The sequence below is a fragment of the Polypterus senegalus genome, chromosome 13, assembly GCF_016835505.1.
Source record: "Polypterus senegalus isolate Bchr_013 chromosome 13, ASM1683550v1, whole genome shotgun sequence".
In the NCBI taxonomy this organism is placed as follows: domain Eukaryota; kingdom Metazoa; phylum Chordata; class Cladistia; order Polypteriformes; family Polypteridae; genus Polypterus; species Polypterus senegalus.
The window spans coordinates 122,772,399-122,800,036 of record NC_053166.1 but is presented as its reverse complement, the minus strand read 5'-3'; the positions used below and the strand labels follow the sequence as shown (position 1 = coordinate 122,800,036).

At 38.5% G+C, this 27,638-nt stretch overlaps 1 protein-coding gene across 2 annotated transcripts in view; it reads left to right on the top strand.

The window, feature by feature from the left end:
* chtf18 (CTF18, chromosome transmission fidelity factor 18 homolog (S. cerevisiae)) overlaps nt 1-27,638 on the top strand; it is a 41,029-nt gene that overhangs the window by 8,554 nt on the left and 4,837 nt on the right. For both annotated transcript variants that reach the window (XM_039775872.1, XM_039775873.1), the window contains exons 6-18: nt 2,803-2,935; nt 3,198-3,413; nt 3,566-3,663; nt 3,744-3,867; nt 9,597-9,727; nt 9,808-9,901; nt 9,989-10,087; nt 10,320-10,450; nt 15,447-15,609; nt 15,697-15,921; nt 16,040-16,189; nt 16,749-16,879; nt 26,776-26,920. In XM_039775872.1, coding sequence (XP_039631806.1) covers nt 2,803-2,935; nt 3,198-3,413; nt 3,566-3,663; nt 3,744-3,867; nt 9,597-9,727; nt 9,808-9,901; nt 9,989-10,087; nt 10,320-10,450; nt 15,447-15,609; nt 15,697-15,921; nt 16,040-16,189; nt 16,749-16,879; nt 26,776-26,920 — 1,840 coding nt within the window. The remainder of the gene's footprint in view (nt 1-2,802; nt 2,936-3,197; nt 3,414-3,565; nt 3,664-3,743; nt 3,868-9,596; nt 9,728-9,807; nt 9,902-9,988; nt 10,088-10,319; nt 10,451-15,446; nt 15,610-15,696; nt 15,922-16,039; nt 16,190-16,748; nt 16,880-26,775; nt 26,921-27,638) is intronic.

Genomic DNA, 27,638 nt, shown 5'->3' with positions numbered 1-27,638 from the left:
TCTTCACACAGGGAGCCAAGGACGCATGGAATAAATTGCCAAGTATTGTGGTAGTCAGTAGGACTTTAGGGACCGTTGATAATTGACTTTATTTTCAAGAAACTAGGTGGCTAGGATTGGTGAGCTTTGTTGGGCTTGAATGGCCTGTTCTCGTCTAATTTTTTTCTAATCCTCTTCCATTAATGAGAGCAAGTGTGGCTTGGTAACACACGTTATTCAAATAGTCGCATTACACCGAAAACAACCTTCACGTTGCATTCTCTGCAGAACATAATGATTAAATATTTCTCTGACACCATTTTATTTGTGAAAGATTCACAATTACCTTCTGCTCATCGTGATCTGATGCAGCAAAATATTTTAGTGTGACACTTCAACGTAAATTTTAATTCTTCACCAGGCACTCTCACAAATGCTATGTTTAAGGAAATGTCATGTCAATTTCTCACCCACATAATTCAGATCGTGGTCATAGGGAATGCAGAAGCCTAACGCAGCTAGCATAGGGCGCATGGCAGAAACAAACCGTGGACATGGTGCCAGTCTATTGTAGCACTTGTTTAAAGACATTTGAACTTTCATTAAAGTTAGATTTACTCCCACCACTACTAACAACAAACACTACTACAAGATCTACAGATTATACATAACTTGAATCAAAATCTGCACTTTATGAAAGTTATTTGAGAACCCTATTTTGAGATGCCTATATACTATTGCATTTTTTATGTAATATGCTAGCACATGTTATTTTAATTCCTTTATCAGTTATTTATCTTAATATGATCCACTATTGCAAAAGTGTTTAATATTTTGATTAAAAAAAACTGTTAACTAAGTCCCTGAATGTTACACTGTGTACATTTTCTTTTTTCATTTTTTTTTAACTGTACTTAAAATGTAACTCTATAAAGACTACTACTGCATATGCTTGAAAACTTCAGTTTATTCCAATGCAATCCAAGTATACATTACACTGTCTTGCTTTATTTTTATTTCTTGGATGCACCATGCCATTTTATTCCACTTTGTTGTAGTTTAACTCTATACTTTGAATTAATTTCACTTCTTTGTCTTCATTAGCAAATTCCTTGTTTGCTCTGCTGTCAGTTTTGCTAGTGGCACATGCCATGCACATTACTACAAATTGCTTTAAAAGTATGTATAAAAGAAAATTTGTAATGGTGGTGTGGAAAGAAGAAGTTTACATTATAGTTTTTAATTGGAAGATATACTGTGTTGTCTTTTCCAGTTTAGATGGGAGAATTGCATCATGCACGTTCAAGGATTTGTTTTTATATATCATTCAGTGTGTGTGTGTGTGTGTGTGTGTTCTTTTTTGTGTTACCAAACCATTAACCACCCAACACCTCCCCCCCGTTTAAGAGTCACAGGATCAAAACATTCTTTTTAAGTAAATTAAGCTTTAACTTAGTGGATGAAAAATAAGAAATACAGTAAATGTTGTTTTGATTTATATTTAACAGAGATTAATGTAGAGAAATTGGGTGTGAATCAATTAATAACTGCTGAACTCACATTTATAAGTGTCTTGATATTTTCTAGCAGCTTTACATACACATGAAAGTGCTTGCTAGATTCACTATAATCCAATGTCACAGGGTTACTGTTATTTTAGCATCCTAAGCAGCTGTTCATCCTCATTGGCACAGTCACATGCAAACGTACACAAGGCAGCTTTAGCAGTCCAATATAGGAAATTGCACATTGGAAGACAATGCAAATCTATCGGCTTTAATACAATGCTCATCACACATTAAGCAAGAATTTCGTACCCCATGTAATGTCTGGGAAAGGGATCAGTGCAACTTTATTACATTAATGAAGAACATTGTCAATATAAACCTGATTAATTTAATTATTTGGGACAGAGTCCTAGCTCTCCACATTCTTTGTAGAACAGCCATTCTGTATTGTATTTTCTGGGCTAAAGAAAAAACACTTCTGATGTATTTTTTTTTTTGTTTTAATTTAATTTAAAAAATGTTTGGGATTAAGTGTTAGAATCAGAGTTTTATAAGGGACAACTGCTGCAGAGTTTCATCCTAACATCAGTACATTTTTGATGAGAACTGAGCATTCCTCCTCTGCCATAGCTTCTCGATGTATCTATGGTCCACCCAGAGAGAGAGAGAGTGCTAAAGTGATAGACTTGGGAATGTCTCTCCCTCTGCAGCCAGATTGTTTTTGGTTAAATGCATACAACATCATGCAAGACAAGGTCCAAATATATTGCTGATATCATCTACTTGCAAAATGGTAAAACCTGCATTATTTGTCTGTAAGTCATACTGTTAAGCAGCCAGGCGAGTATAGAGCAGCATGTGATGAATGCATTATCACTGGATTGATACACTAATAATTTCAATCTAAATGATGAGGCAGTTTGAGTGTAGTGCTTTTGGCTTTTTTGCAGGTATGTTTTACAAGAATTTCTTTATAACCATGTTTATAAGATTAACATTGAAGTAATTCAAAGGGAATACAACCTATTTAATAAAAAAACAATAAATATTAGTTTTCTGTTGGAAGATATGCTAATGTTGACATGCTTTGAATACATTAGGTACAATATATAGTTCCTCACCTGGTTTCTGCTCCCTGCCAAAAAAGAAAACTAAAAGCTGCTTTGGATTTAAATGGGTATAATTTTGTGATTTGGAAAGCGAGTCAATATGTTTTTACAAATATTGTTCTGTACCAAGCACACTTGTGACGTTTGACTCTTTCTCTTACAGTACATTCATTACTGTAACCAATTAGTTTTTCTTTGTGTTTCAGTCAGGTTGATAATGAGTTCAGTGAAATTGATGGCCTAGAGGATGAAGAGTCTGATGATGAAGACTCCAGTACTAGCCGTCTCTGGGTAGACAAATTTACTCCCATGCGTTACACAGAGCTGCTCAGTGATGATGTAGGTTTTTTCCATCATTTTAATTCTCTTTTTCATTCCAGGTATTAGCACTTGGTGGATGTCTATTTTCTTTTCTTTTTATTTGTGTTGATTTCTGTTAAGAAAAGTACAAATACAATATCCAAATTATGAAGAATTTGAACTGCTTTCTTTTTATTTGATGTGATGGGGTCTGTGCCCCCTGGTAACCTGGTTCCCTGAGCACAAAACCTCTTGGAGAGTATATACCAGTTTAATTTTGTTCCATTTTTCCTTTTTCAAGTACACAAATCGATGCTTACTAAAGTGGCTAAAACTATGGGACACAGTGGTATTTGGAAAAGAGAAGTCTGCATGGAGAGCCAAGCCCTCTGTTCCTGAGAACAGACAACCCTTTAAGCAACAAAAGGAACAACAGCAGAAGTGGAAAACAAAGACACAAATAACTGAGGAGATTTTGGAAGCCGATTTAGACCAGCACAACAGGCCCAAGTTCAAGGTAGGAAGAGCTTTCATCAGTTGTTCAAGGTCATGGTTAGTGGTTTGTCATTTTAAACTAGTTGACCGTAGAGTATTTTTTGTGAAGCAGATATTTATTGCAGAGCATAGCATGAAACTGTTCTTTACACAGAGCAATGCTTGCATCAATAGGTTGCACTGCTGAGTGGCCCCCCTGGCCTTGGAAAAACAACTCTGGCACACATCATTGCAAAACATGCTGGGTACAACGTGGTGGAGATGAATGCAAGGTAGACGTGGCTTCTTGTGATATTTGGGTTCTCGCTCTCTCTCTTGAATATGCTAAACTCAATCTTCTTGACTCCTTCAGTGATGATCGTAGTGCTGAAGCCTTCCAGAAGAAAATAGACACAGCAACTCAGATGAAGTCCGTCTTGGGAGCAAATGAAAAGCCCAATTGTCTGGTCATTGATGAGATAGATGGTGCACCACAGGTAAGTCAACATAGGACAGTTACTCATTTTCCAGACTCTTTTTATGTAATATTTTATAAACCAGTGCAGAGCATACCTTGGATTGTTGCATATACAGTAATTCAAACAGACATCTATCTGTTATTGAACCTGCTGTATTCAGTTAAATTTTGCTGTTGTAAAGTCAATCCCGCTACTATTGTGTTCAAGACAGGAGCTAAACCTACATACAGTGCATCCGGAAAGTATTCACAGCACATCACTTTTTACACATTTTGTTATGTTACAGCCTTATTCCAAAATGGATTAAATTCATTTTTTTCTTCAGAATTCTACACACAACACCCCATAATGACAACATGAAAAAAAGTTTACATGAGGTTTTTGCAAATTTATTAAAAATAAAAAAACTGAGAAATCACATGTACATAAGTATTCACAGCCTTTGCTCAATACTTTGTCGATGCAACTTTGGCAGCAATTACAGCCTCAAGTCTTTTTGAATATGATGCCACAAGCTTGGCACACCTATCTTTGGCCAGTTTCGCCCATTCCTCTTTTCAGCACCTCTCAAGCTCCATCAGGTTGGATGGGAAGCGTCAGTGCACAGGCATTTTAATATCTCTCCAGAGATGTTCAATCAGATTCAAGTCTGGGCTCTGGCTGGGCCACTCAAGGACATTCACGGAGTTGTCCTGAAGCCACTCCTTTGATATCTTGGCTGTGTGCTTAGGGTCGTTGTCCTGCTGAAAGATGGACCGTCACCCCAGTCTGAGGTCAAGAGCGCTCTGGAGCAGGTTTTCATTCAGGATGTCACTGTACATTGCTACAGTCATCTTTCCCTTTATCCTGACTAGTCTCCCAGTTCCTGCCGCTGAAAAGCATCCCTACAGCATGATGCTGCCACCACCATGCTTCACTGTAGGGATGGTATTGGCCTGGTGATGAGCGGTGCCTGGTTTCCTCCATACGTGACACCTGGCATTCACACCAAAGAGTTCAATCTTTGTTTCATTGGACCAGAGAATTTTGTTTCTCATTGTCTGAGAGTCCTTCAGGTGCCTTTTGGCAAACTCCAGGCGGGCTGCCATGTGCCTTTTACTAAGGAGTGGCTTCTGTCTGGCCACTCTACCATACAGGCCTGATTGGTGGATTGCTGCAGAGATGGTTGTCCTTCTGGAAGGTTCTTCTCTCTCCACAGAGGACCTCTGGAGCTCTGACAGAGTGACCATTGGGTTCTTGGTCACCTCCCTGACTAAGGCCCTTCTTCCCCGATCGCTCAGTTTAGATGGCCGGCCAGCTCTAGGAAGAGTCCTGGTGGTTTCAAACTTCTTCCGCTTATGGATGATGGAGGCCACTGTGCTCATTGGGACCTTCAAAGCAGCAGAAATATTTCTGTAACCTTCCCCAGATTTGTGCCTTGAGACAATCCTGTCTCGCAGGTCTACAGACAATTCCTTTGACTTCATGCTTGGTTTGTGCTCTGACATGAACTGTCAACTGTGGGACCTTATATAGACAGGTGTGTGCCTTTCCAAATCATGTCCAATCAACTGAATTTACCACAGGTGGACTCCAATTAAGCTGCAGAAACATCTCAAGGATGATCAGGGGAAACAGGATGCACCTGAGCTCAATTTTGAGCTTCATGGCAAAGGCTGTGAATACTTTTATACATGTGCTTTCTCAATTTTTTTATTTTTAATAAATTTGCAAAAATCTCAAACTTTTTTCACGTTGTCATTATGGGGTGTTGTGTGTAGAATTCTGAGGAAAAAAATGAATTTAATCCATTTTGGAATAAGGCCGTAACATAACAAAATGTGGGAAAAGTGATGCGCTGTGAATACTTTCCGGATGCACTGTATGGTGCCAGTCTTTTGCAGGATACACTCGGATATACACCTTCACTGTCTAATATTAGGTGACTTGGCAATTCTGAACTGTCCCAACAGGCACATCTTTATGTTTTAAAAGGAAAATGTGGGTACCCTGAAGATAATCTTCCAGGCAGACAGACATGTGGGCAGTGAGCAGATGCCACACATACAGTGTCTGTGATGAAATCTGAACTCTGATCCCTGGAGCTTTGAGGCAGCAGTGCTAACTACTATGTCTCCCCAAAAAAGTACATTTTTGTATGTTCATCTTTGGAAGATAATAATATTTTGTTCTCTTCTTTAAACATGACAGTTGGAACAATGATAAGTTTTGTCACAACTGGTTAAGTTAACGTGAATTAACTCCAAGTTCTCCTCCGCCTCCTTTTTTCTCTTATGTTCAGGCAGCAGAAAGCAAATGTTTATGATGAAATAAGCAGATTTGGAGACTGAATAAATTAACGATATGTCTAGTTTATTGCTGTAGGTCTCAGTTTTACCAAATATATTTTCTCTTTCTTTGTTGTAAAAGAGATTAGATTAAGAAAAAATGCTAATTTTATGGCAATATTTATTGTTTTGATAATATATTTGAACCTTTTCAAAATCATAATGTATAATATGAATGAATGTGCATCGTTCATAAAATCATTGCTGTGCGACACAAAAAAATTCTCTTTTTTTTCCAGTGTTAATGTAACATCTTAACCAATCAATACTCGTATTCATAACTTTTATTTTGCCTGCACTTTGTTGAAATAATGTGTGTTACTGGTTTGTACTCCGGATTTTTAATGACTTTAAAATTGTTCAATTAAAAATATTTATACTGTTTATTAAATTTTATATATACATACTGTATATGAAAATAAGAAAACTAGGGCAAGGTATGGAAAAGTGATAGGTTAATTGCAGTGACAAAGGCAGAGCACTGTCAAATCCCTGGTATTGCCAAATAGAAGCGTGATAGTACACTTCCAAGAAATCTTCAGGGAAATTCAAAGGAACTATTGTTTTTTATTTCAGAATGATCAAAGTAACTTCAGTTAATACCAGGTGAAAGCAAATTGCTTTAGTACATGGTTAGAATGACAATGGTTTAATCTGAAAGACAGTTACAACCCCTAACCAAATGTAGGCACACTTGCCCATCCAAGACATTTATTTATTTTAATAATTTTTCTTTAAAATATCCATTTGTTTATTTCCAAAGATCTTATAAATCTTTATTAGGATTAATGAAATGTGTGATGTGTTGATTTCAGCCTTTACTTCAGTAAAAGGTAAAATTGCTCACTTGTTTGTTTTGTTTAAAATGGGAAACATTTGGGAACTGCTAATGTTTAACTTTGCTTCCACTTTCACCAATTTTTGCTTATTAAAATATTAATCTTAAGTACAGAATGGACAGCCTATTTTATGTATGAAGATACTACTCTCTAGCAAGTACACAACACATTGTTTCGGCAAAATTAAGAACACATGTGAATGCTTTATTTTAAGAAATGCAGTTGTTTGAGAAGGGACTCCTAGAATAGATTTTGCCATTTTGCTTCACTTTTTTTACTAGTTCTGAATATTCTAAAGCTTTTTCTTTTTCACTCTAAACCTTTTAGTAGATATTTGAAAAATTATTTTATGCCAAGATTAAGACTTACATTGTTTGTATCAGCTAATTTTGGTGAGATGTAATTTAATGAAATCCTAAAATGCAGTTATTTCATTTTATAAATAGGCCATGTTGGTTTTCATCTGTTTATGTATTTGTTGTTTTATTTACATATATTGATATTTTATATAGTGTGAAAATATTCTAAAATCTGATTGTGTAAGAATCAAATTAGTTGCAATTTAATTAATCCTTTGTAAGTACACATACTTTGAGAAAAAAATAGCATGATAGAATCCAACAAGTTGAGAAACTTACACTAAGGTCTGAATAAAACCTCATAAGCCGCTTTCTATTAGCCTGTGACCACTGAAAAAGTTAGGTATACTGTGAGCACATTGGATGTAATTTCCATATTAAAGAAAATTTGAGTAAAGTGACAATTCTGCTGCAAGGTGGGAAGCAGTATTTTTCTGTCTTTATTTATTTGCTTAAGTGTCTGACTGGCAGTAAGGTCCTCGGAGTAAATGCACTACTAAGATGGATGAGGATAAAGGGTATTTCCATAGTTAAAGCTCAGATAGAGAGACCCAAACAGCAGAGAGAGAGCAACTAGACATACCAAAGTTGGGAGCACATTGGTCCCTAGAAAGCAGTAAGGCAGTATACAAGTAGGCAGATAACACAATAGACACAAGGGCTGCTTAATCATCTATTCAACAACCTCCTGGCTGATGGATTGCAGCTTGAGGGCACCATTTCGTAAAACTGAAGTCAAGTTGCACATTCAAAAAACAATCTTGGGGAGGTCAGTTGCCTTCCTAATAACCAGCAGAGAGCAAGACCTGTGCCCATATTTTTCAAGTGTATCAGAATTACTCCTAGGAAGTGTATTAAATGTCATGCTAGGATAAGAATTTGTCCTTCCTGAGGGTAGGGCATACACAGTATTTACCAGGGCTGTGGAGTCGGAGACAATTTTGGGTACCTGGAGTCGGAGTCGGCAAAAAGTTAACTGACTCCGAGTCCTACTAAATTTAAATGGGAATTAAAAAAGTAAGTTGAAATGTCCCAATTCACAAACAGTCATAATGAACTACTTCTCTGCTGTAAGAATAAAGCCCAATGCATGCAGTGCATAATGTTACCACAAAACGAACATGTCAAGTAACCATGAAGCATGCTTTTCATTGACTGTATGCGTCACTATATGGGATGTAATGCACAGGTAAGGTGCGGCACCGCTTTCCATTGTGTCGTGTTCCACTGTTGCAGGGAACTGTGAACCTAGCCTAAAGCCCCCCCATACATTTACAGATGCACTGCCGATTTTTTGGCTGTTCAACGAGTCATCACGCGTCAAACGCCTGAAAAATCATCTGGTGTGTTCTCAGCTCTGTCGGCTCCCCTTCGCTATGTGCTAGTGAAGGGGGCCGAAGGAGCCGAGAACACAGATCTCCCTACCTGTCTCAGCAGAGGCTCGTTCTGCTGATCAGCTGGCCGGTGAGTGACACAATGCACTAAACATCCGGCTTGCTGACAGAGGAGACAGCCACTGCAGCAGACAGAGGCATCACATTACTTTGGATGGGGGCGGTGGTCGAGATTTTCGGCAAGCTGGATCTGCCCGTCCATGTGGACACCCGCAAGTCCATGTGGACACCCGCAATCTGCGGCCGCCAATCAATTGTGTTTGTCTTTAATCTGGCATTATAGTAGAGTGTTGGCTTCCTAGCCAGTAGTTCTGTGGTGAAATGACATGTATGTTGCCTTCCTTTCCTTCAATGGATGTAGAAAATACATTAGCCTAGTATATACATACAGAGGAGTTGGAGTCGGGGACTCGGAGTCGCAAGATTTAGAAACTGAGGAGTCGGAGTTGGAGCATTTATCTACCGACTCCACAGCCCTGGTATTTACAGAGCGTTCTACTCCCACACCCAGCTAAAAGTATGAATTCACATCTGAGAATGAATGATGTCATGATTTTCCGGCACCCCTTGTATAAATTGCCACTCATTAAGATATTTCATAGTTTTTTGATATTAACAATAAGCCTTAACCGCAAAGATAATAATAATATGCTTATCGATATGTGGTTAATTGAAGTGAACAGGTATTGATAAAACGTTGCCAAATTTACACAGCTAACAATTGTAGCCTTTTGGGAAAGTGCCAGATACACCTTAGAACTTGCTCAGTTAACCCAACAGGGACAAAATGGGTATTTAACAGTGAAATTCCTGTTTTCTTGCTTTCAGGCTGCGATTAATGTTTTACTCAATGTCATCAATCGCAAAGACAGCAAGGAGAGTGAAACTGGTACTGGCTCCAAGAAGAAGAAGAGTGAACGTCTGCTGCTTCGACCCATTATCTGTATCTGTAATGATCTGTAAGTGTGCTTTTGACTATTCCCCTCTATTCATATTGTGATTTTTCTATTGCTATAACAATTCCAATTTATTTTGACAGTTATGTACCAGCTTTAAGGCAGCTGCGCCAGCAAGCATTTTTGTTAACTTTTCCATCAACACTGCCATCCAGACTAGTTCAGAGACTCTGTGAGGTGAGCAGTAATACAGTTGCTGGTTAGTTTTCTGGACTATCAGTTGGGAGTGTCCTAAACTAACAATGTAGCACTCTTGTTTAATAGATTGCCAGGAGACAGGGAATGAAAGCAGATACAGGAGCTCTAATGGCACTATGTGAAAAGACTGAGAATGACATTCGGGCTTGTGTGAACACATTGCAGGTAAACCCATTCCCATGCAGTGGAATTGGTCTGCTGCATTAGTAGGTCCACACTTGAATGGGCATACAGTTTTATGCCTGTGTGCTTGGTTTTGTGTGTGTGTGTGTGTGTGTGTGATAGAATGTGTTACTAGAGAGAATAAAGGGTTGCAGCACTAGTAATGTCACCTAAAAGCCAGCCATCCTCCGGTAATCCACATTGCGTCTTTGTATATTTTGTGTTTGCACCATAGTTCCTTCACAGTCGAGGCCGAAAGGATGTGTCAATGAAGGATATGCAGACTTTGCGTGTTGGACTAAAGGACCAGAACAGAGGGCTGTTCTCAGTCTGGCAGGAGATCTTCCAGCTCCCCCGAGTTAAGAGGTACTTTTTTGTGTTTAAACTTTTGTGGAGAATTTCTTGTTCTTTGCAGTGGATAACAGTGTACATTTAGTACTGTTTTGATGATGTCTTCAAAAAGTATTAATTGCGCTTGGTGATGGCTCCAATGCCGTTGAAGTTGCCCTGTTATTAAAATCTGTGATGAGTTGGAACAGGGTTGCAACTCTATTCATGGCAAACTGGAAGTGCATTCATAATGTATGTTGCATACTGTGAAAAATGAGTATTGAGCATCTTTAAAAATGTTATCAATATTGTGATACTTTTCATAATCCTACTGTCTACTAAATGTGACATTTTTAATTTGGCACATTACAATACGGGTGTTTTATAGATAAAGCGTTACTTTTGTATATCTCTGTTGCCTAAAGCATTGGTGGCATAGTGGCTTGAATGGTTGGAACGACTGCCTCACAGAGTAAGAATTCTGCGTTTGACTATCACATCTGGTTTTGTGTGTGTGGTGTACATATTTTCTTCCTGTCTGCATGGACTTTTCTGCCATATTACCAAAGCAGTGTGTGGTATGTTAATTTGGTATTTTATATGAACCTCAATGTTGGTATGCATGTTTTTGTACCCTGCAACAAATCTACAACAACATCATTTATTTATATAGCACATTTTCATACAAATAATGTACAGTAGTTCAAAGTACTTTACATGATGAAAAAAGACAAAATAAATAAGAAAAATAAGACAAAACTCATTAACATAGAATAAAAGTAAGGTCCGATGGCCAGGGAGAACAGAAAAAAAACAAAACAAAACTCCAGATTGCTGGAGAAAAAATAAAATCTTCAGGGGTTCCAGACCATGAGACCGTCCAGACCCCTCTGGGCATTCTACCTAACATAAATGATCAGTCCTCATTGTATTTAGGGTTCCCATTGAAGGACTTGATGATGTTAGTCATATGAACTTCTGGCCTTTAAACCCTCAATGTAGGAACATCATGCTGCTTTGATCATGTGGTGGTGGCGCAGATCGCCACCACAAAAAACTGGGAAAAGAACAGAAGAGAGAGTAGGGGTTAGTATGGATTTTGGAGCCACCATGAATAGTAATGATAATTAATTGAATATACAGAGCATCAGGATTAAACTAAAATGAAGTTATGAGAAAGCCACATTAAAGTAATGTGTTTTCAGCAGTTTTTTTAAATTGCTCCACTGTATTAGCCTGGCGAATTCCTATTGGCAGGCTATTCCAGATTTTAGGTGCAAAACAGCAGAAGGCTGCCTCACCGCTTTTAAGTTTAGCTCTTGGAATTGTAAGAAGACACTCATTTGAAGATCTAAAGTTACGATTTGGAATACAAGATGTCAGAAATTCCGAAATATAAGAGAGCAAGATTATTTAAGGCTTTGTACCCCATAAGCAGTATTTTAAAGTCCAATTGTGAATGACACAGGTAACTAGTGTAGTGACATCAAAACTGGAGAAATGTGCTTGGATTTTCTTTTCCTAGTTAGGATTCTAGCAGCTGCATTCAGCACTAGTTGCAAACGATTTATGTCTTTTTTGGGTAGTCCTGAGAGGAGTGTGTTACAGTAATCTAGTCGACAGAAAACAAAAGCGTCAACTAATTTCTCAGCATCTTTCAATGATATATGGTCTAACCTTTGCTATATTTCTTAAGTGAAAAAATGCTGTCCTAATGGTCTGATTAATATGCGATTTAAAATTCAGGTCACAGTCAACAGTTACCCCTAAATTCTTTACCTCCGTCTTGACTTTTAATCCTAATGCATCAAGTTTATTTCTAATAACCTCATTAGATCCATTATTGCCAATCACTAAAATTTCTGTTTTCTCTTTATTTAGCTTGAGAAAATTACTATTCATCCATTCAGAAACACAAGTAAGACATTGTGTTAGTGAAACAACAGAGTCAGGGTCATCAGGTGCTATTGATAAATACAGCTGTGTGTCATCAGCATAGCTGTGGTAGCTCACATTGTGCCCCGAGATAATCTGACCTAATGGAAGCATATAAATGGAAAAGAGCAGCGGACCCAGGATAGAGCCTTGTGGAACACCATATAGAATATCATGTGTCTTTGAGTTATAATTACCACAACTAACAAAGAATTTTCTCCCTTCCAGGTAGGATTCAAACCAATTTAAGACACTGCCAGAGAGGCCCACCCATTGACTAAGGCGATTTCTAAGAATATTGTGATCAATGGTATCAAATGCAGCACTCAGATCTAAGAGGATGAGAACAGATAAATGGCCTCTGTCTGCATTTACCCACAAGTCATTTACTACTTTAACGAGTGCAGTTTCTGTGCTGTGATTTGTTCTGAAACCTGACTGAAACTTATCAAGAATAGCATGTTTATTGAGGTGGTCATTTAGCTGCATAATGACTGCCTTCTCTAGAATTTTACTTAAGAAAGGCAGGTTAGAAACTGGTCTAAAATTTTCAGAAGCAGAGGGGTCAAGATTATTTTTCTTCAGTAGGGGTTTAACTACAGCAGTCTTAAGACAGTCTGGGAAGACCCCGTATCTAATGACGAGTTTACTATGTCAAGAATACTATCAATTAGCACGCTTGATACTTCATTGAAAAAACTTGTTAGTATTGGGTCAAGGACACAGGTGAGGGGTCTCAGTTGAGAAATTATTTTATATAAATCGGGTAAATCTATCCTGGTGAAAGAGTTTAATTTGTTTATAACGGAGTACTGGGGCTTAAGAGGATCCGCAGTGTTGGGGAGATGTACTATATTATTTCTAATATCATTAATTTTTTGATTAAAAAATACAGCAATAGCCTCAAATTTCACTGGAAGTATTTTGGAGGCATTCCTTTGAGTTACCTGGGTTTAGCAGATCAACTGTAGAGAATAAGACTCTGGGATTACTAGCATTGTTATTTATAATTCTAGAGAAATAGCAGCGCCTCTCAAGGCGGACCGTGTTATTATATTCTGTTATTTTAACCTTATTTTAACCTTCAATATCTCATAGTGGATAGTTAGTTTAGTTTTTCTTAATTTACACTCAGCTGTCCAGCATGAGCTCTTTAAATCGCACTGTTTGGGTTTTCCATTGTATAACAATGCTAGAAGATTTTCTAACTGTCTTTTCAGGTGCAACTATGTCAGCAGCAGCTCTCACTTTAGTATTAAATTTTTCTACCTTAATATTTACATTATCCTCGCTATTGTAGTTAGCACTAAAAATGGACTGGTTGCTTAGAATGTTTGTAAGTTTTGAAGCTGCTGATGAATCAAAGAAGCGTTTAACAATGTGCTTCTCGTGAATTTTTTCTATCATTATTTCTATATTAAATAATAACAGAAAATGGTCTGATAGACCAATATCAATGATCTGCTTCACATCAACGTTTAGACCTTTGGTAATTACTAAGTCTAACGTATAACCTGCTTTGTGTAGGTTGACTAATGAGCTGTCTCAAATCGAGAGTCCAGGAGGTTCATGAATTCTTTTACTTTTGGGTCACACTGATTATCGATATGAAAGTTAAAGTCACCGACTATTAGGAACATGTCATAGTTTGTAATTATAATTGATATCAGGTCTGAGAATTCCTCGAAGAAAGAAACGTTGTATTTAGGAGGTCTATACATGGATAATACTAGAAACTGAGAAACTTCATGAATAATAACAAGACACTCAAAGGACTTGAATTTAGCAAAACTGACATCTTTACACTTTAACCGGCTTGAGAAAATGTTTGCTAAACTGCCGCCTCTCTTTTCTTGGCGATCTGCACGAGTAAAGCTGTAATTAGGAGGCGCAGATTCGATTAAAACAGCCGTACCATCTGAGCTAAACCACGTTTGACTTAGTGTAATAAAATACATTTTCCTATCATTAATAAGATCGTTTATGAAATGTTAGAGCTCTAACCAACAAGACATTTTTCATCAAGCCATAAATCTAAATTCTGTTACAGAGAATTTTTTGATTTATGCCCTCTGCATCAGTTATAATTTGCAGGTTCTCTTTCTCAACCCTAAATTAGATTGAGCGGATATGAGAGTTCACGTATGTTTGTTATCTTAAACTATTTTAAATTTTCTCAATAAGTCTTCAAGTTGTGTAACACGTTTCATGGAGAACACCAAAAGAAAGTACTTCATAGATCTCTACAAAAAATAAAATGCAAAACAACAAAAGGTAAAAAAAGACACTGTGGTTTTAAAGAAAAATAAAATTGTGTTTTAGCAGATGCATTTTGCTTCTGCCTCCCAATTAAAAAAGGACCTTGCACTCTGGTTTGAAATTGAAATCTGCTACATCCAAAATTAATACGAAAGATAATGCAAGGCTATTCCACATAATATGTAGCTGAAAAAAGAAATACAAGTAAAGCATCAATAACTCATTTCAAAAATAATAAAAAGTAAAATCAACATAAACTTAATACAAGATAAGCAGGCTGTAATTACAGACTCAATTAAACCTTACGATATATTTTCATTTAAATTGGTGGTCTTTTGTATGTTTAGAAGTTAGTGTAATTGCCTCACCCCATGAACTATAGGCTAATCTAGTGACTCCTTGTGTGACCACGAGCAACTCATTTAACATGTCGGTAATATATTAACAGTTGTAATAGTTTTGTGATTTGTGTGTTGCTTTGGATAATAACAATCGCTAAGTATGTAAGAGATTGTGGTGGTGGGGTATTGAAGTAATTTTATATTATTATGGGGGTCCTCTCAAGTGATGATGGAGAGTAAAAAAACCAAGTTTACAAGCTCCTGGTCTGCTTTTTAATTAAAATCTTTTGAGCCATAGAGCAGTGCCTTGGACAGTTTTATTTGTAGGCACTGCAAGTTTTAGTAATGAGTTGGTAATTTTTTTTTTTTTTTTAATAAAGATTTGGAGTAAGCAGTATGTACTTGCCACCCCCATCAAAACTGTTTATGTGATGTGTCAGACAGATAAGGATGTAATCGCCTGCAAACTTAAGTGAATAATTTGTTCTCTTTATAAGGAAGAGAATTGGCCAGGAACTGTTTTTACCCACTCCTGCTCTTGAGACACGTGAGAATGAGCCTGTAAGCACGGGGAGTGTTGCACAGAATGCAGCAGCCCAAAGATTCTATCACATTCTACATTTGACCACATCCACGGGTGATCATGAGAAGGTTACACAGGTAATTGGTTCTGTCAACCAATCTGGGAATTTTGGAAGTTTAATGTCATTTTAGAATTTTCAAGTGCTTTCCATGTTTTTCTTTCAGGGCCTTTATGACAACTTTCTTAATATGAAGTTCAAGGACCCACACTTAAGTTCATTGTGCTTGGCCCTTGAGTGGCTTGAATTTACAGATCATGTGAACCAGCAAATCTTGCATAATCAGAACTTTAGCCTAATGCGCTACTTGCCTTTCCTGCCTGTTACTTTCCACCAGCTTTTTGCTGCTTCCTCTGTGCCCCGTATTAACTATCCAAATAGCCAATTTGAGGTGAGTGATTTAATTGAGCCAGCTGCATACTGACATACAACTCTATTTCGTAAAATGTTTTTTATGGCTTTGCTACTGTCTTTTTAACGGGACTAGTCCATCTCTGCATTCCTTACAGTTTCAGACCAAGAAGACGCAAATGGACAACCTTCTTACAACTTTGTTCACAGATATTAGCCCCTCGATTCGCAGCCACCTGGCACCACAGAGTCTTGTCCTGGAGGCACTCTCTCTCGTGCTGGAAATCATGTCTCCAAAAATGAGACCGGTATGCCACACTTGACTTTCTCCTTTTTTTATTCTTGCTGTTCACTCTGTCTTATTGGTGTCCTGTCTCCTTTTGAATTCCTCAGAAAATCCAAACCTTTGTGCAACCCTTGTGTATTTCATTTTGTGTCACACACATTGACCAGCCTTGTATCTCTTTCTATCTCTCGCTCTCTCTCTCTCTCTCTCTCTCTCCCCCTCTCCCCAATCCCATCTTTCTCCCAAGCACACACACTCTCGTGCTTATTGGACAGAACTGGCAGGTTAGTGGCCTTTCTTGCACAATCCATATAGGTATCACTTATGGTAAAATATTGATGTTCTTACTTCATTTCCTCCAATAAAATTAATTTGTATTTGGTATTTCCTTATGTTTGAGTTTCTCCTTTATGTCTCTTATTCTTAGTTTAAGTGTTTTGCTTCTGCTTTTTTAAAGTAAGTTGCATTAATCCTATAGCCCACTCTAATTCCTGTGGCCTGCAGCGTTGTAGGTGCCCATATGTTTATATTCATATGAAAAATTGTTCTGAAAACCTGAACTTTTTTTTTTTTCCCCGTAGGTTAACCCTCAACTATATAGCACACGTGAGAAGCAACAGCTCTCTGATTTGATTAATGCCATGCTGACCTATAATCTCACATATCACCAGGAGCGTACGGCTGATGGGCAGTATGTGTACCTGCTGGATCCGTGAGTATCTAGAAGTTGCTTCATATGTGTTGAGGAAGCTCTCTCACTTTTGGCTAAGACTACAAAATGACATCCAAAATCTGAATCAATGACTCCAAGATGGGACAGTTAACTTTGTAAACTGGAATGTTAAAGGCCTTAATCAAGAATTAAAAAGAAAAAAGGTATTCTCTCACCTAACAGGTCTAAATGCTAAAATAGTATTTTTCCAGGAGACCCACTTACTAAGCAAGGATCAGTTCCAGCTGCAAAAAGACTGGACTGGCCAAATGTTCCGTTTCAGTTTTACAAAAAAAAAAAAAACTAGAGGTGTGGGAATTCTTATCCATAGAACAGTCTCATTTGTAGTATCAGATGTTATATCTGATCCTGAAGTGAGATACATGATTGTCATGGGTAATTTATTTAATTGTAAAGTGATTTTGATAAATGTTTATGCACCCAATGTGGATGATTGGGACTTCATCCAAAATGTATTTGCATCCATTCCCAATATTAACACTCATAAAATTATAATGGCTGAGGATTTTAATTGTGTTTTAAATCCAGACCTAGATAGGTCTCCTGTCACAGGGGCGATGACATCTAACACTGCAAAGACAATTACAGAGTTTGTAACTGACCACAACTTATCAGACTCCTGGAGATTTCTAAACCCAAACTCCAGAATATATTCTTTCTACTGACCAGTGCATCATTGCAACTCAATAATTGATTATTTCTTTATAGATAACAATTTCTTGCCTATGATTAAATCCTACAAGTACGACGCTATTGTTATTTCCAACCATGCCCCACTGATCTTGGAGCTAAAATCACTAAGCCCCACTTACTCATCTCGCATATGGCATCTTAACCCACTTTTATTAGCAGACGAGAACTTTACAGAAGTATTTGCAGGGATACTCTGAGAAATCCTGAAGGCCTTCTTAAGAGGACAGATTATCTCATATCTTTTCCACAGAAATAAATTGGAAACCAAGCAGTTATCAAAGCTAACCAGCGAAATTACTATACTACTACAAGAACATGCCAGGTGTCCAAGTGAGGCTTTTCATAGGAAAAGGCAGGCTCTGCTTTCATAACTCGACCTCTTGACAACTAAAGAAACTGAACAACTTATTTATAAATCAAGACATCATTACTATGAACATGGAGAGAAAGCTAATAAGCTTTTAGCTCAACAAATCCACAATCAAGAAGTTCGCAATGCAATCCTAGTAATGACCAACATGAACGGAGACAAAATCATTGACCATAAAAATATAATGCACACATTTAGAGACTACTATAAATCCTTATATTGTACCGAGTTTAAAGAAGACAACACACACTCTAATGCATTTCTGGATTCATTAGAGATACCACAAATAGATACTCTTATACCAGAAAAATTGGATAAACCATTGGCACTATCAGAATTATTAGAAGCTTTAAAGTCACTTTAGAGTGGGAAAGCAGCAGGCTACAATGGCTACCCTGCCAAATTTTATAAGAAGTTCCCCACTTGGATGGCTCCCCTCCTATTAGCAACATTCACAGAAGCTAGAGACAATAAAATTCTACCTCAAACTTTTCGCCAAGCATTTATCACCCTCTTTCCTAAACAAAATAAGGATGTATTACAATGTGCATTATACAGACCATTTTCACTTCTGAATAATGATGTTAACGTACTCTCCAAAGTCCTAGCTAGAAGGATGGAGAAAGTGCTGCCTTCGGTAATATCACAAGATCAAACTGGATTTATTAAAGGCGGACACTTAGCGTCCAATCTTTGACGCCTGTTTAATGTAATATACTTTCCTGCAAAGTCAAACACCCCAAAGATGACATTATCGTTGGATGCAGAAAAAGCAAAAGATATGATTGAATGGAACTACCTTTTCACTACATTGGAGAAATTTGGATTTTGCCTGAACATTTGTGCATGGATCAACTTACTGTATACCAATCCAGAAGCTTCAGTTTGTATTAACAACATTAATTCAGACTACTTTAAACTACTACGTGGTACCACACAAGGATGCCCCTTGTCACCACTACTTTTTGCAATCGCCATTGAGCCACTGGCAGTTCACTGTCGAAATGCTTATGAGATAAAGGGGATTATCAGAGAAGGACTTGAACAGAAAATTTCTCTATATGCAGATGATATGGTACTGTATATATCAAACCCACAAAATACTGTGCCTGCAGTCCAAACAATTTCAAAAGATTTCTGGTCTCAGAATTAATTTTGACTAACTGTGTGCTCTTTCCAGTGAATTTTCAAACATACAATATTAGATTGGACACCTTCCCTGTTATCATTGCAGATCAGTTTAAATATGTAGGGGTAAACATCACAAGTAAACAAAGCTCTTTATCAACAAAATTTTGCTGTCTGTATGGAATAATTAAGCAAGACATGCATAGGTGGTCAACCCTTCATCTCACTTTAGCTGGAAGAATTAACATTATTAAGATGAATATCCTCCCTAAGCTTCTCTTTTTTATTTAAAAACATCCCAATATACATCAGTAAATCGTTTTTTAAGAAATTAGATTCAACCATAACCACATGTATTTGGAATTCAAAACATCCACATATCCAAAGAGCGACCCTACAAAGGCAGAAGGTGGCATGGCTTTACCAAACTTTCAGTTTTATTACTGGGCAGCAAACATACAAACTATAAAAACCTGGACATGGACACAAATAGATGGACATATACAGGCTTGGTCTGCAATAGAAATGAAATCCTGCAGTACTTCTTTATATTCCTGGCTTTGTGCCCCAATAAATGCAAGTTATTGCCAAAATACTAACAACCCAATTGTGCTTCACTCACTCGGAATATGGAACCAATGTAGGAAGCATTTTAAGATAGGGTATCTTTTATCGGTGGCACCTCTGCATGAGAACCACCTTTTTTAACCCTTGCAAATGTGCAGTTTTTAATGTCTGGAAAACATTTAGGATTAAATCACTTGGAGATCTGTACATAAACAACGTCTTTGCATCCTACGAACAATTACATTCTAAATTTAGCTTTCCAGCAACACATTTCTTTCACTACCTTCAAATTAGAAACTTTGTTAAACAGAACCTTCCCAATTTTCCTCACCTCCCACCTCCCTCTATGCTAGGAAAAATTATCGCTCAGTTTCAAGGACTTAGACAGCATTTCTGCAATATATAAAACCATTTTACAGTCCCTCCCTTTCAAAGATCCAAGAAGTCAGTGGGAAAAGGATCTCTCAATCAACATATCAAAAAAGGAGGGGAAGGTAGCAATGCAGAGAATTCACTTGAGCTCCATATGCGCAAAGCATACAATTCTTCAAGTCAAAATTATATATCGAGCACATCTGTCTTGTTTAAAATTGTCCAAAATGTTTCCAGGGCAAGATCCCACCTGTGAACGCTGCAATCAAGTTCCAGCCTCACTGGGTCACATGTTTTAGGCCTGCGCCAAATCATTCTGGACCAAAATTTTTAAATGCCTTTCACACAGCCTTGGTGTCAGAATCCCTCCTAATTCATTAACAGCTGTCTTTGGTGTACTCCCAGATGGTCTTAAAGTGGAGAAGGACAAACAAACTGTGATTGCCTTTACTTCACTATTGGCACAGGGACATATCTTGCTAAACTGGAAGAATCCAAACTCTCTCCTTTTTAAGTCAGTGGGTAACTGATGCTGTATATTATTTGAAATTGGAAAAAATCAAATTCTCTCTTACAGGATCTGTGCAGAAATTTTTTGAAACCTGGCAGGATCTAATCAATATTTTAGAATAAGCTTTTAAAGCACTGAAGAAGCAGATTCTCTCCCCATTTCTTTTTCTTCTCCATTTATCTATATTCCTTTATTAATTTCTCTATTTACTTATTTTTACTAGGTTTAAATTTTATTCTGCTGCCCATACTCTTTCTCAGGGGTGGGGGCTGATTTGTTTTCAATCCTATTCTTGTAAAATTTATCTATTTGTATGGAATGTTGTGTGATTTCAAAAAAATCAGTAAAATAAAAAAAAGTGTTGAGGAAGGTCAGGTGAAGTGCTTTAGAGGAAATATACAAATAAGAGGTTTGCATACTTAAATAATGCTATTAAGGCTTCTGAGTGCTGTAGTTCCGTGTCTGCTTTATTATACCACAGAGATGTGTTTCATATTCCATTTCTTATTTCTTTGTTGTCATTTAGAAAAGCATAAGTAATGGTTTAGTTTTTGTGAAAGTAATATATGTTGTGTAGATGTGTTTGTTCTTAATGTTTCTAGACTCATTTGAAATTTTCATTTTTAAAAATTGGATGTTTTTCTGAACCATGCCTTTTTCTGATGAACTTTCATTTGGAGTTAAAAATGCCACTTCATTACCTGCTCCAGTTGCAGACCACTCTTTGTTGAATGGTATAGGAAACCAAGGGATACACTCTTTACACAGCAGAGAAATTAAAGCCACCGCCGCCTTTCGGCTGCTCTTGTTAGGGGTAGTCACAGCAGATCATCTTCATCCATCCTGTCTTCTGCATCTTGCTCTGTTACACCCACCACCTGCATGTCCTCTCTCACTACATACATAAACCTTCTATTAGGCCTTCCTCTTTTCCTCTTGCCTGTCAGCTCTTTTCTTAACATCCTTTTCCCAATATACCCAGCATCTCTCCTCTGCTCATGTCCAAACCAACGCAATCTTGCCTCTCTGACATTATCTCCCAACCGTCTAACTTGAGCTGAACCTCTAATGTACTCATTTCTAATCCTGCCCATCCTCGTCACACCCAGTGCAAATCTTAACATCTTAAACTCTGCCACCTCCAGCTCTGTCTCCTCTTTCTGGTCAGTGCCACCGTTTCTAAACCATATAACATAGCTGGTCTCACTACTGTCCTGTAGACCTTCCCTTTCACTCTGGCTGATACCCATCTATCACAAATCACTCCTGACACTCTTCTCCACCTATTCCACCCTGCCTGCACTCTCCTTTTCACCTCTCTTTGACAATCACCGATACTCTGAATTGTTGATCCTAAGTGATTAAACTCCTCCACCTTCACCAACTCTACTCCCTGCATGCTCACCATTCCTCTGACCTCCCTCTCACTCACACACGTATTCTGTCTTGTTTTAATTGACCGTCATTCCTCTCCTCTCTAGAGCAAACCTCCAACTCTCCAGGGTCTCCTTGACCTTCTCCCTACTCTCGCTACAGATCACAATGTCATCAGCAAACTTCATAGTCCACGAGGACTCCTGTCTAATCTCGTCTGTCAACTTGTCCTTCACTATCCCAAATAAGAAAGGGCTTAAAGCCAATCCCTAATGTAATCCCACCTCCACCTTGAATGCATCCGTCACTCCTACCGCAGACCTTAACACTGTCACACTTCCCTCATACATATCCTGTACAACTCTTGCATACTTCTATGCCACTCCCGACTTCTTCATACAATACCACAACTCTTCTTGAGGCACCCTGTCATATGCTTTCTCCAGGTCCACAAACAGGCAATGCAACTTCTTCTGGCCTTCTCTAAACTTCTCCATCAACACCCTCAGAGCAAACATTGCATCTGTGGTGCTCTTTCCTGGCATGAAACCATACAGCTGCTCACTAATCATCACCTCCCTTCTTAACCAGGTTTCTACTACCCTTTCCCATAACTTCATGCTCTGGCTCATCGGTTTTATCCCCCTGTAGTTAAGACAGCTCTGCATATCCCCCTTATTCTTAAAAATCGGTACCAGTACATTTCTTCTCCACTCCTCAGGCATCCTCTCACTTCCCAAGATTCCATTAAACAATTTGATTAAAAACTCCACTGCCATTTCTCCTAAACACATCCATACTTCCACAGGTATATAATCTGGACCAACGGCTTTTCCATTCTTCATCCTTTTCATAGCTATCCTTCCTGATTTACTATCTCCACATCATTTAACCTTCTCTCTCTCTCTCTCTATCTCTCATATATTCTCTTCATTCATCAGTCTCTCAAAGTTCTTTTTCCATCTGCTCAACACACCCTCCTCACTTGTGAGTATGTTTCCATCTTTATCCTTTATCACCCTAACCTGCTGCACATCTTTCCCAGCTTGGTCCCTCTGTCTAGCCAATTGGTACGGGTCCTTTTCTCCCTCCTTAGAGTCCAGCCTCTCATACAACTCATCAGACGCCTTTTCTTTAGCCTTCCCCATCTCTCTCTTCACCTTGTGCCTTATCTCCTTGTACTCTTGTCTACTTTCTGCATCTCTTTGACTATCCCACTTCTTCGCCATCCTCTTCCTCTGTATACTCTCCTGTACTTCCCCATTCCACCACCAGGTTTCCTTTTCCTCCTTCCTCTGTCCAGGTGTCACGCCAAGCACCCTTCTTGCTGTCATTCTTACTACTTCTGCTGCAGTTGCCCAGCTGTCTGGCAACACTTCACTGCCACCCAGTGCCTGTCTTATCTCCTCCCTAAACTCAACCCTGCAGTCTTCCTTTTCCAATTTCCATCATTTGATATTTTGCTCTGCCCTCCCTCTCCTCCTCTTTTTCTTGATCTCCAATGTCATCCTACAGACTGCCATCCTATGCTGCCTAACTACACTTTCCCCTGCCACCACTTTGCAGTCTTCAATCTCCTTCAGATTGACTCTTCTGCATAGGATATAATCTACCTGTGTGCACCTTCCTCCACTCTTGTACGTCACCCTATGTTCCTCTCTCTTCTTAAAATACGTATTCACCACAGCCATGCCCATCCTTTTTTCAAAATCCACTCTCCTCTGACGTTCTTCATTCCTCTCCTTTACACCATTACTACCCATCACCTCCTCATCTCCTCTGTTCCCTTCACCAGCATGTCCTTTGAAATCCATTCCAATCACCACTTTCTATCCCTTGGGTACAGTGTCCATCACTTCATCCAACTCACTCCAGAAATCTTCTTTCTAATCCATCGATTACCTAACATGCGGGGCATATGCACTGACAACATTCATCATCACACCTTCACTTTACAGCTTCATAGTCATTACTCTGTCTGACGCTCTTTTAATCTCCAAAACACTCTTGACATACTGCTCCTTTAGAATAACACCTAGTCTAGTTCTCTTCCCATCCACACCATGATAGAACAGTTTGAATCCTCCTCCGATCCACCTGGCCTTACTCCCCTTACATTTAGTCTCTTGTACGCACAATATATCTTCCTTCCTTCTCTCCATCATATCGGCTAACTCTCTTCCCTTACCAGTCATACTGCCAACATTCAAAGTTCTTACCCTCAGTTCCACTGTCTTTACCTTCCTCCTGTCCTTCTGCCTCCAGACACTTCTCCCCCCCTCTTCTTCTCCTTCTTCAGCCAACAGTAGCCGAATTTCACCCAGCACCCTGTTGGCTAACAGTACTGGTGGAGGCAGTTGTTAACCCGGGCCTCAACTGATCCGTATGGAAATTTGTATCGTTGTCCGTATATTGATCTGGCAAAATTCTACACCAGATGCCCTTCCTGATGTAACCCTCCCCATTTATCTTGGCTTGGGACCGGCTCGAAGAAACACACTGGTCTGTGCATCCCCTGTGGCTGGGTTAGAGCAATTAATGCCTGAATGAAGAAAAAGTTACAGTTTATAAATACAAACATCTTCTTCTGAGCAGATAAGAAATTACACAATTTTTAACTTACAGAGTAGTCAAAAAATTAGATGTCATGTGAGACCCAAGGGGACTTAATACAGGAACCCTGTCTTTTTTGCATGGGATTGTTGTGGTTTCCCAACTTTTATATCTGACCAGGTTATTTTTTGGATAGCAGCGGCCTCTTTAAGATGCGTGTTCTAGAAGTTAAATGAGCTGCAAATCCTTCAGACCACCATGAAAGCTTAGTGAGAAGACTTAAATAAGAGCTGGACGGCAGAGCTGGCAGGAGGACAACGTGCTGAAGACTGCTCCCACACAGACACCCCATGCAGCATTCTACACTACAGGCTCGCTGCCAGGAGACTCTGTTCATTTCAGACTGGGGGATCCCACTAATTATTGCTCTGCTTCTTCTTTTACTTCTCTACTTATTTGTTTACTTGCCGTCTACACTGCATAAAGCTCTGCTGAACCAGACATTGGCAAACGAAACAGGCAACCAGGAGGGATGATGCACTATGATCATGGCTGTCCTTTTCTGATTGGTAATAGTTTATGTGAAGAGGGATGCTTATGCCCAGATGGAGGCTGGGCCTGGCATTTTCTGTAAGGAGGGACAATTTATTTTTGTTGCACCCACCACTGAGCTCCCATCTGTCCTGAAGTAGTTAGTTGTATAGCAGTACGTGGATGAATGAGCATTTGATCTGTGGAGTGAATGGAGCTGTCGGTCCAGAAATTGTCTTGCCCATTTGACTCACTGCTGGTTGTATTTTCTGTTGAGTTGTGTCATTTTAGTCACTTTTGTTGAGAGCTGTGATGGAGTGGTTTACTTAATGTTGGGTGGGGGTGGTATTGGTGGAGGCCTGACCACTCTGTCACATTAATCCTAATCCCTCAGGCTTGGATGAGGATGTTGCTGCTCTTTTTTATTATCTAATCCTCTCAAATCTATTTCTGTTGATGCCTTTTGTTGTGGACAAGAAGTTCCTTTCTGATCCACAGTGTTTTGGCTTCCTTTGAATAGTGGGCTGGTCAGTCCATTTTAAAATAAATGGAAATATGTCTTACAACAGACTGGATTTTTTCTTGTCAGACACAGATCCTCTTGATTTAGTGTGATTGCTCCTTGCTTTTGTTTTTCAGTCTTGTGGCAGTTATACTCTGAAAACCCACAAGTATTTGATCCTGATAATAGTTAGGATGGGGTTTAATGGGTGAAAGGGTGAATAAAACTAAAATGGAAACTAAATTTGCCTGTGTGACATGTGACTGCAGTGGGATTTGCATTTGTAAATGTGCAGAGGCACACATAGGAAAATCACAGCATCCAGCTTGCCGAGTATTCTTTAAGCAGACTTGGTTTTTAGCAGCAGATTATTAGCTTCCAAGAGGTGCAGTTGTTCATGATAGTCCGTGATTGAGACATTGGGCTACCTAGTAGAGTTTTTATGAGCTTTCAGTGTCTTACCCTGCATTATACTTTATATATGTGTGTGTCTGTCTGTCTGTCTGGAAATGCTTTTCTAAATTGGACAGTTAAATAAAAATGTTAAAATATACTACATGCCCATGAGCATTACTTCATAGAAATGCACCCTCTATATGCCCACATAGCTGTTTAGTACGCCTCAATTCTCTGCCTAGGTACAGCAGGTTGGCTACTGAGTTGATGCCAGGCTGAGAAAGTCATAATTATGTTGAACGGTTGTATACTCAAAAGAAGGGAACACGGTTATTTTCCCGAGTATTGTATGTGATACAGTTTGGCATGATAGTAAACCAAGGTCTTGACATGACTCTCTAAAGTTACCCAACGCTAAATTCTTTGTTGCATTTCTTGGGAGAATTCCAATGATTAGAGAAGAAGCACATTCTTCTGTTGTGTCTGCCTATAAATATGTGAGTCAATTCAAGATTTTCTGTATTTGATGGTCCGTTGTTCTGTAGACATGTCTCCATTTTATGGTCAGTACCAGGATTCTTTACAGACTTCTTTGGTGAACACAGCCAGCTTTTGGAGTATTACCTACCTGCAAGCTTACCTGGCTATGCTACCGCTCACTTTATTTTCTCCATTTTGTTACACTATATTTTTCTCATTTTCCTTGGTAGCGTCATTTACTGGGGTTGTTAAGATAATGGAAAATATAATTAAATCATTTAAGGTATAAACCATGTCTCTGCTCATTATCTTTGTTATCAGCTAGCATCTTTCACAAGACTACATAGCTGCCTGATGCTACAGTAAACAAGTCTGAAAATGTATCTTCTTATATATAGAAATGTGGAAGAGCTTTGCCGCTTTCCAAATTTACCACCACGAAGACAAATGACGTATCAGGCCAAGCAGATGATTGCTCGAGAAATTGAGGTGGAGAAAATGAGAAAGATGGAGGCTCTTATTCAGGCCCGCAACAGCAAGCGGGTGAGTGGTAAAGAAATTTGATTCATCTTTAAGTATTGTACTGCACAAGTCAAAGAATACTGTACATGGAAGTCTGTCATTTACACAGAATGTGTCTGCATCTGGCAGCAGAAATATCCAGAGTAGATATCTTTTTGCAGTAATTGGATCTATTTGTGTCAAAAACAAGAGGACTTGCACATTTTTTTTTAATAAAATAATTTCAATATTTTGATTTTAGTGTACCATTCCATCACATGTTTCATAAGGTTCATATGGGTCTAGCACAACCTGGAAAGTCATGAAAAATTAACAAGCCAAAATCCTGTACTGAAAAGTCCTTGAAATTCTTAAAAATATTTAAATAGTACTTAAATGTCATGGAAAACATTAAAGTGCATTCCAATAATATAGTATCATGAGATGAAACATCCAATATTTTGTCCAGAAAAACAAACATCTCACATTAATATCACATTTATTGACTTTGCACATTCGTGTCACCTCGCGTTGTATTTTGTGTGTGTGTGTGCACGCCAACTGGTGTAGTATGTAGTAGGTGTTAGCCTGCATGTCGAATTATTAGTGCCGTTTTACCATTAAATGGTATGTAGTTAGCAAAGTAAATTACACACTGTATATTAGACCTGTCACTGTGATTTACTAAGCAGTCCAGCTGGCAGACTGTGTGTGCTTAACTTGAAATGGTTGGAAAATGCTGGCTGCAAAGATTGGTTTC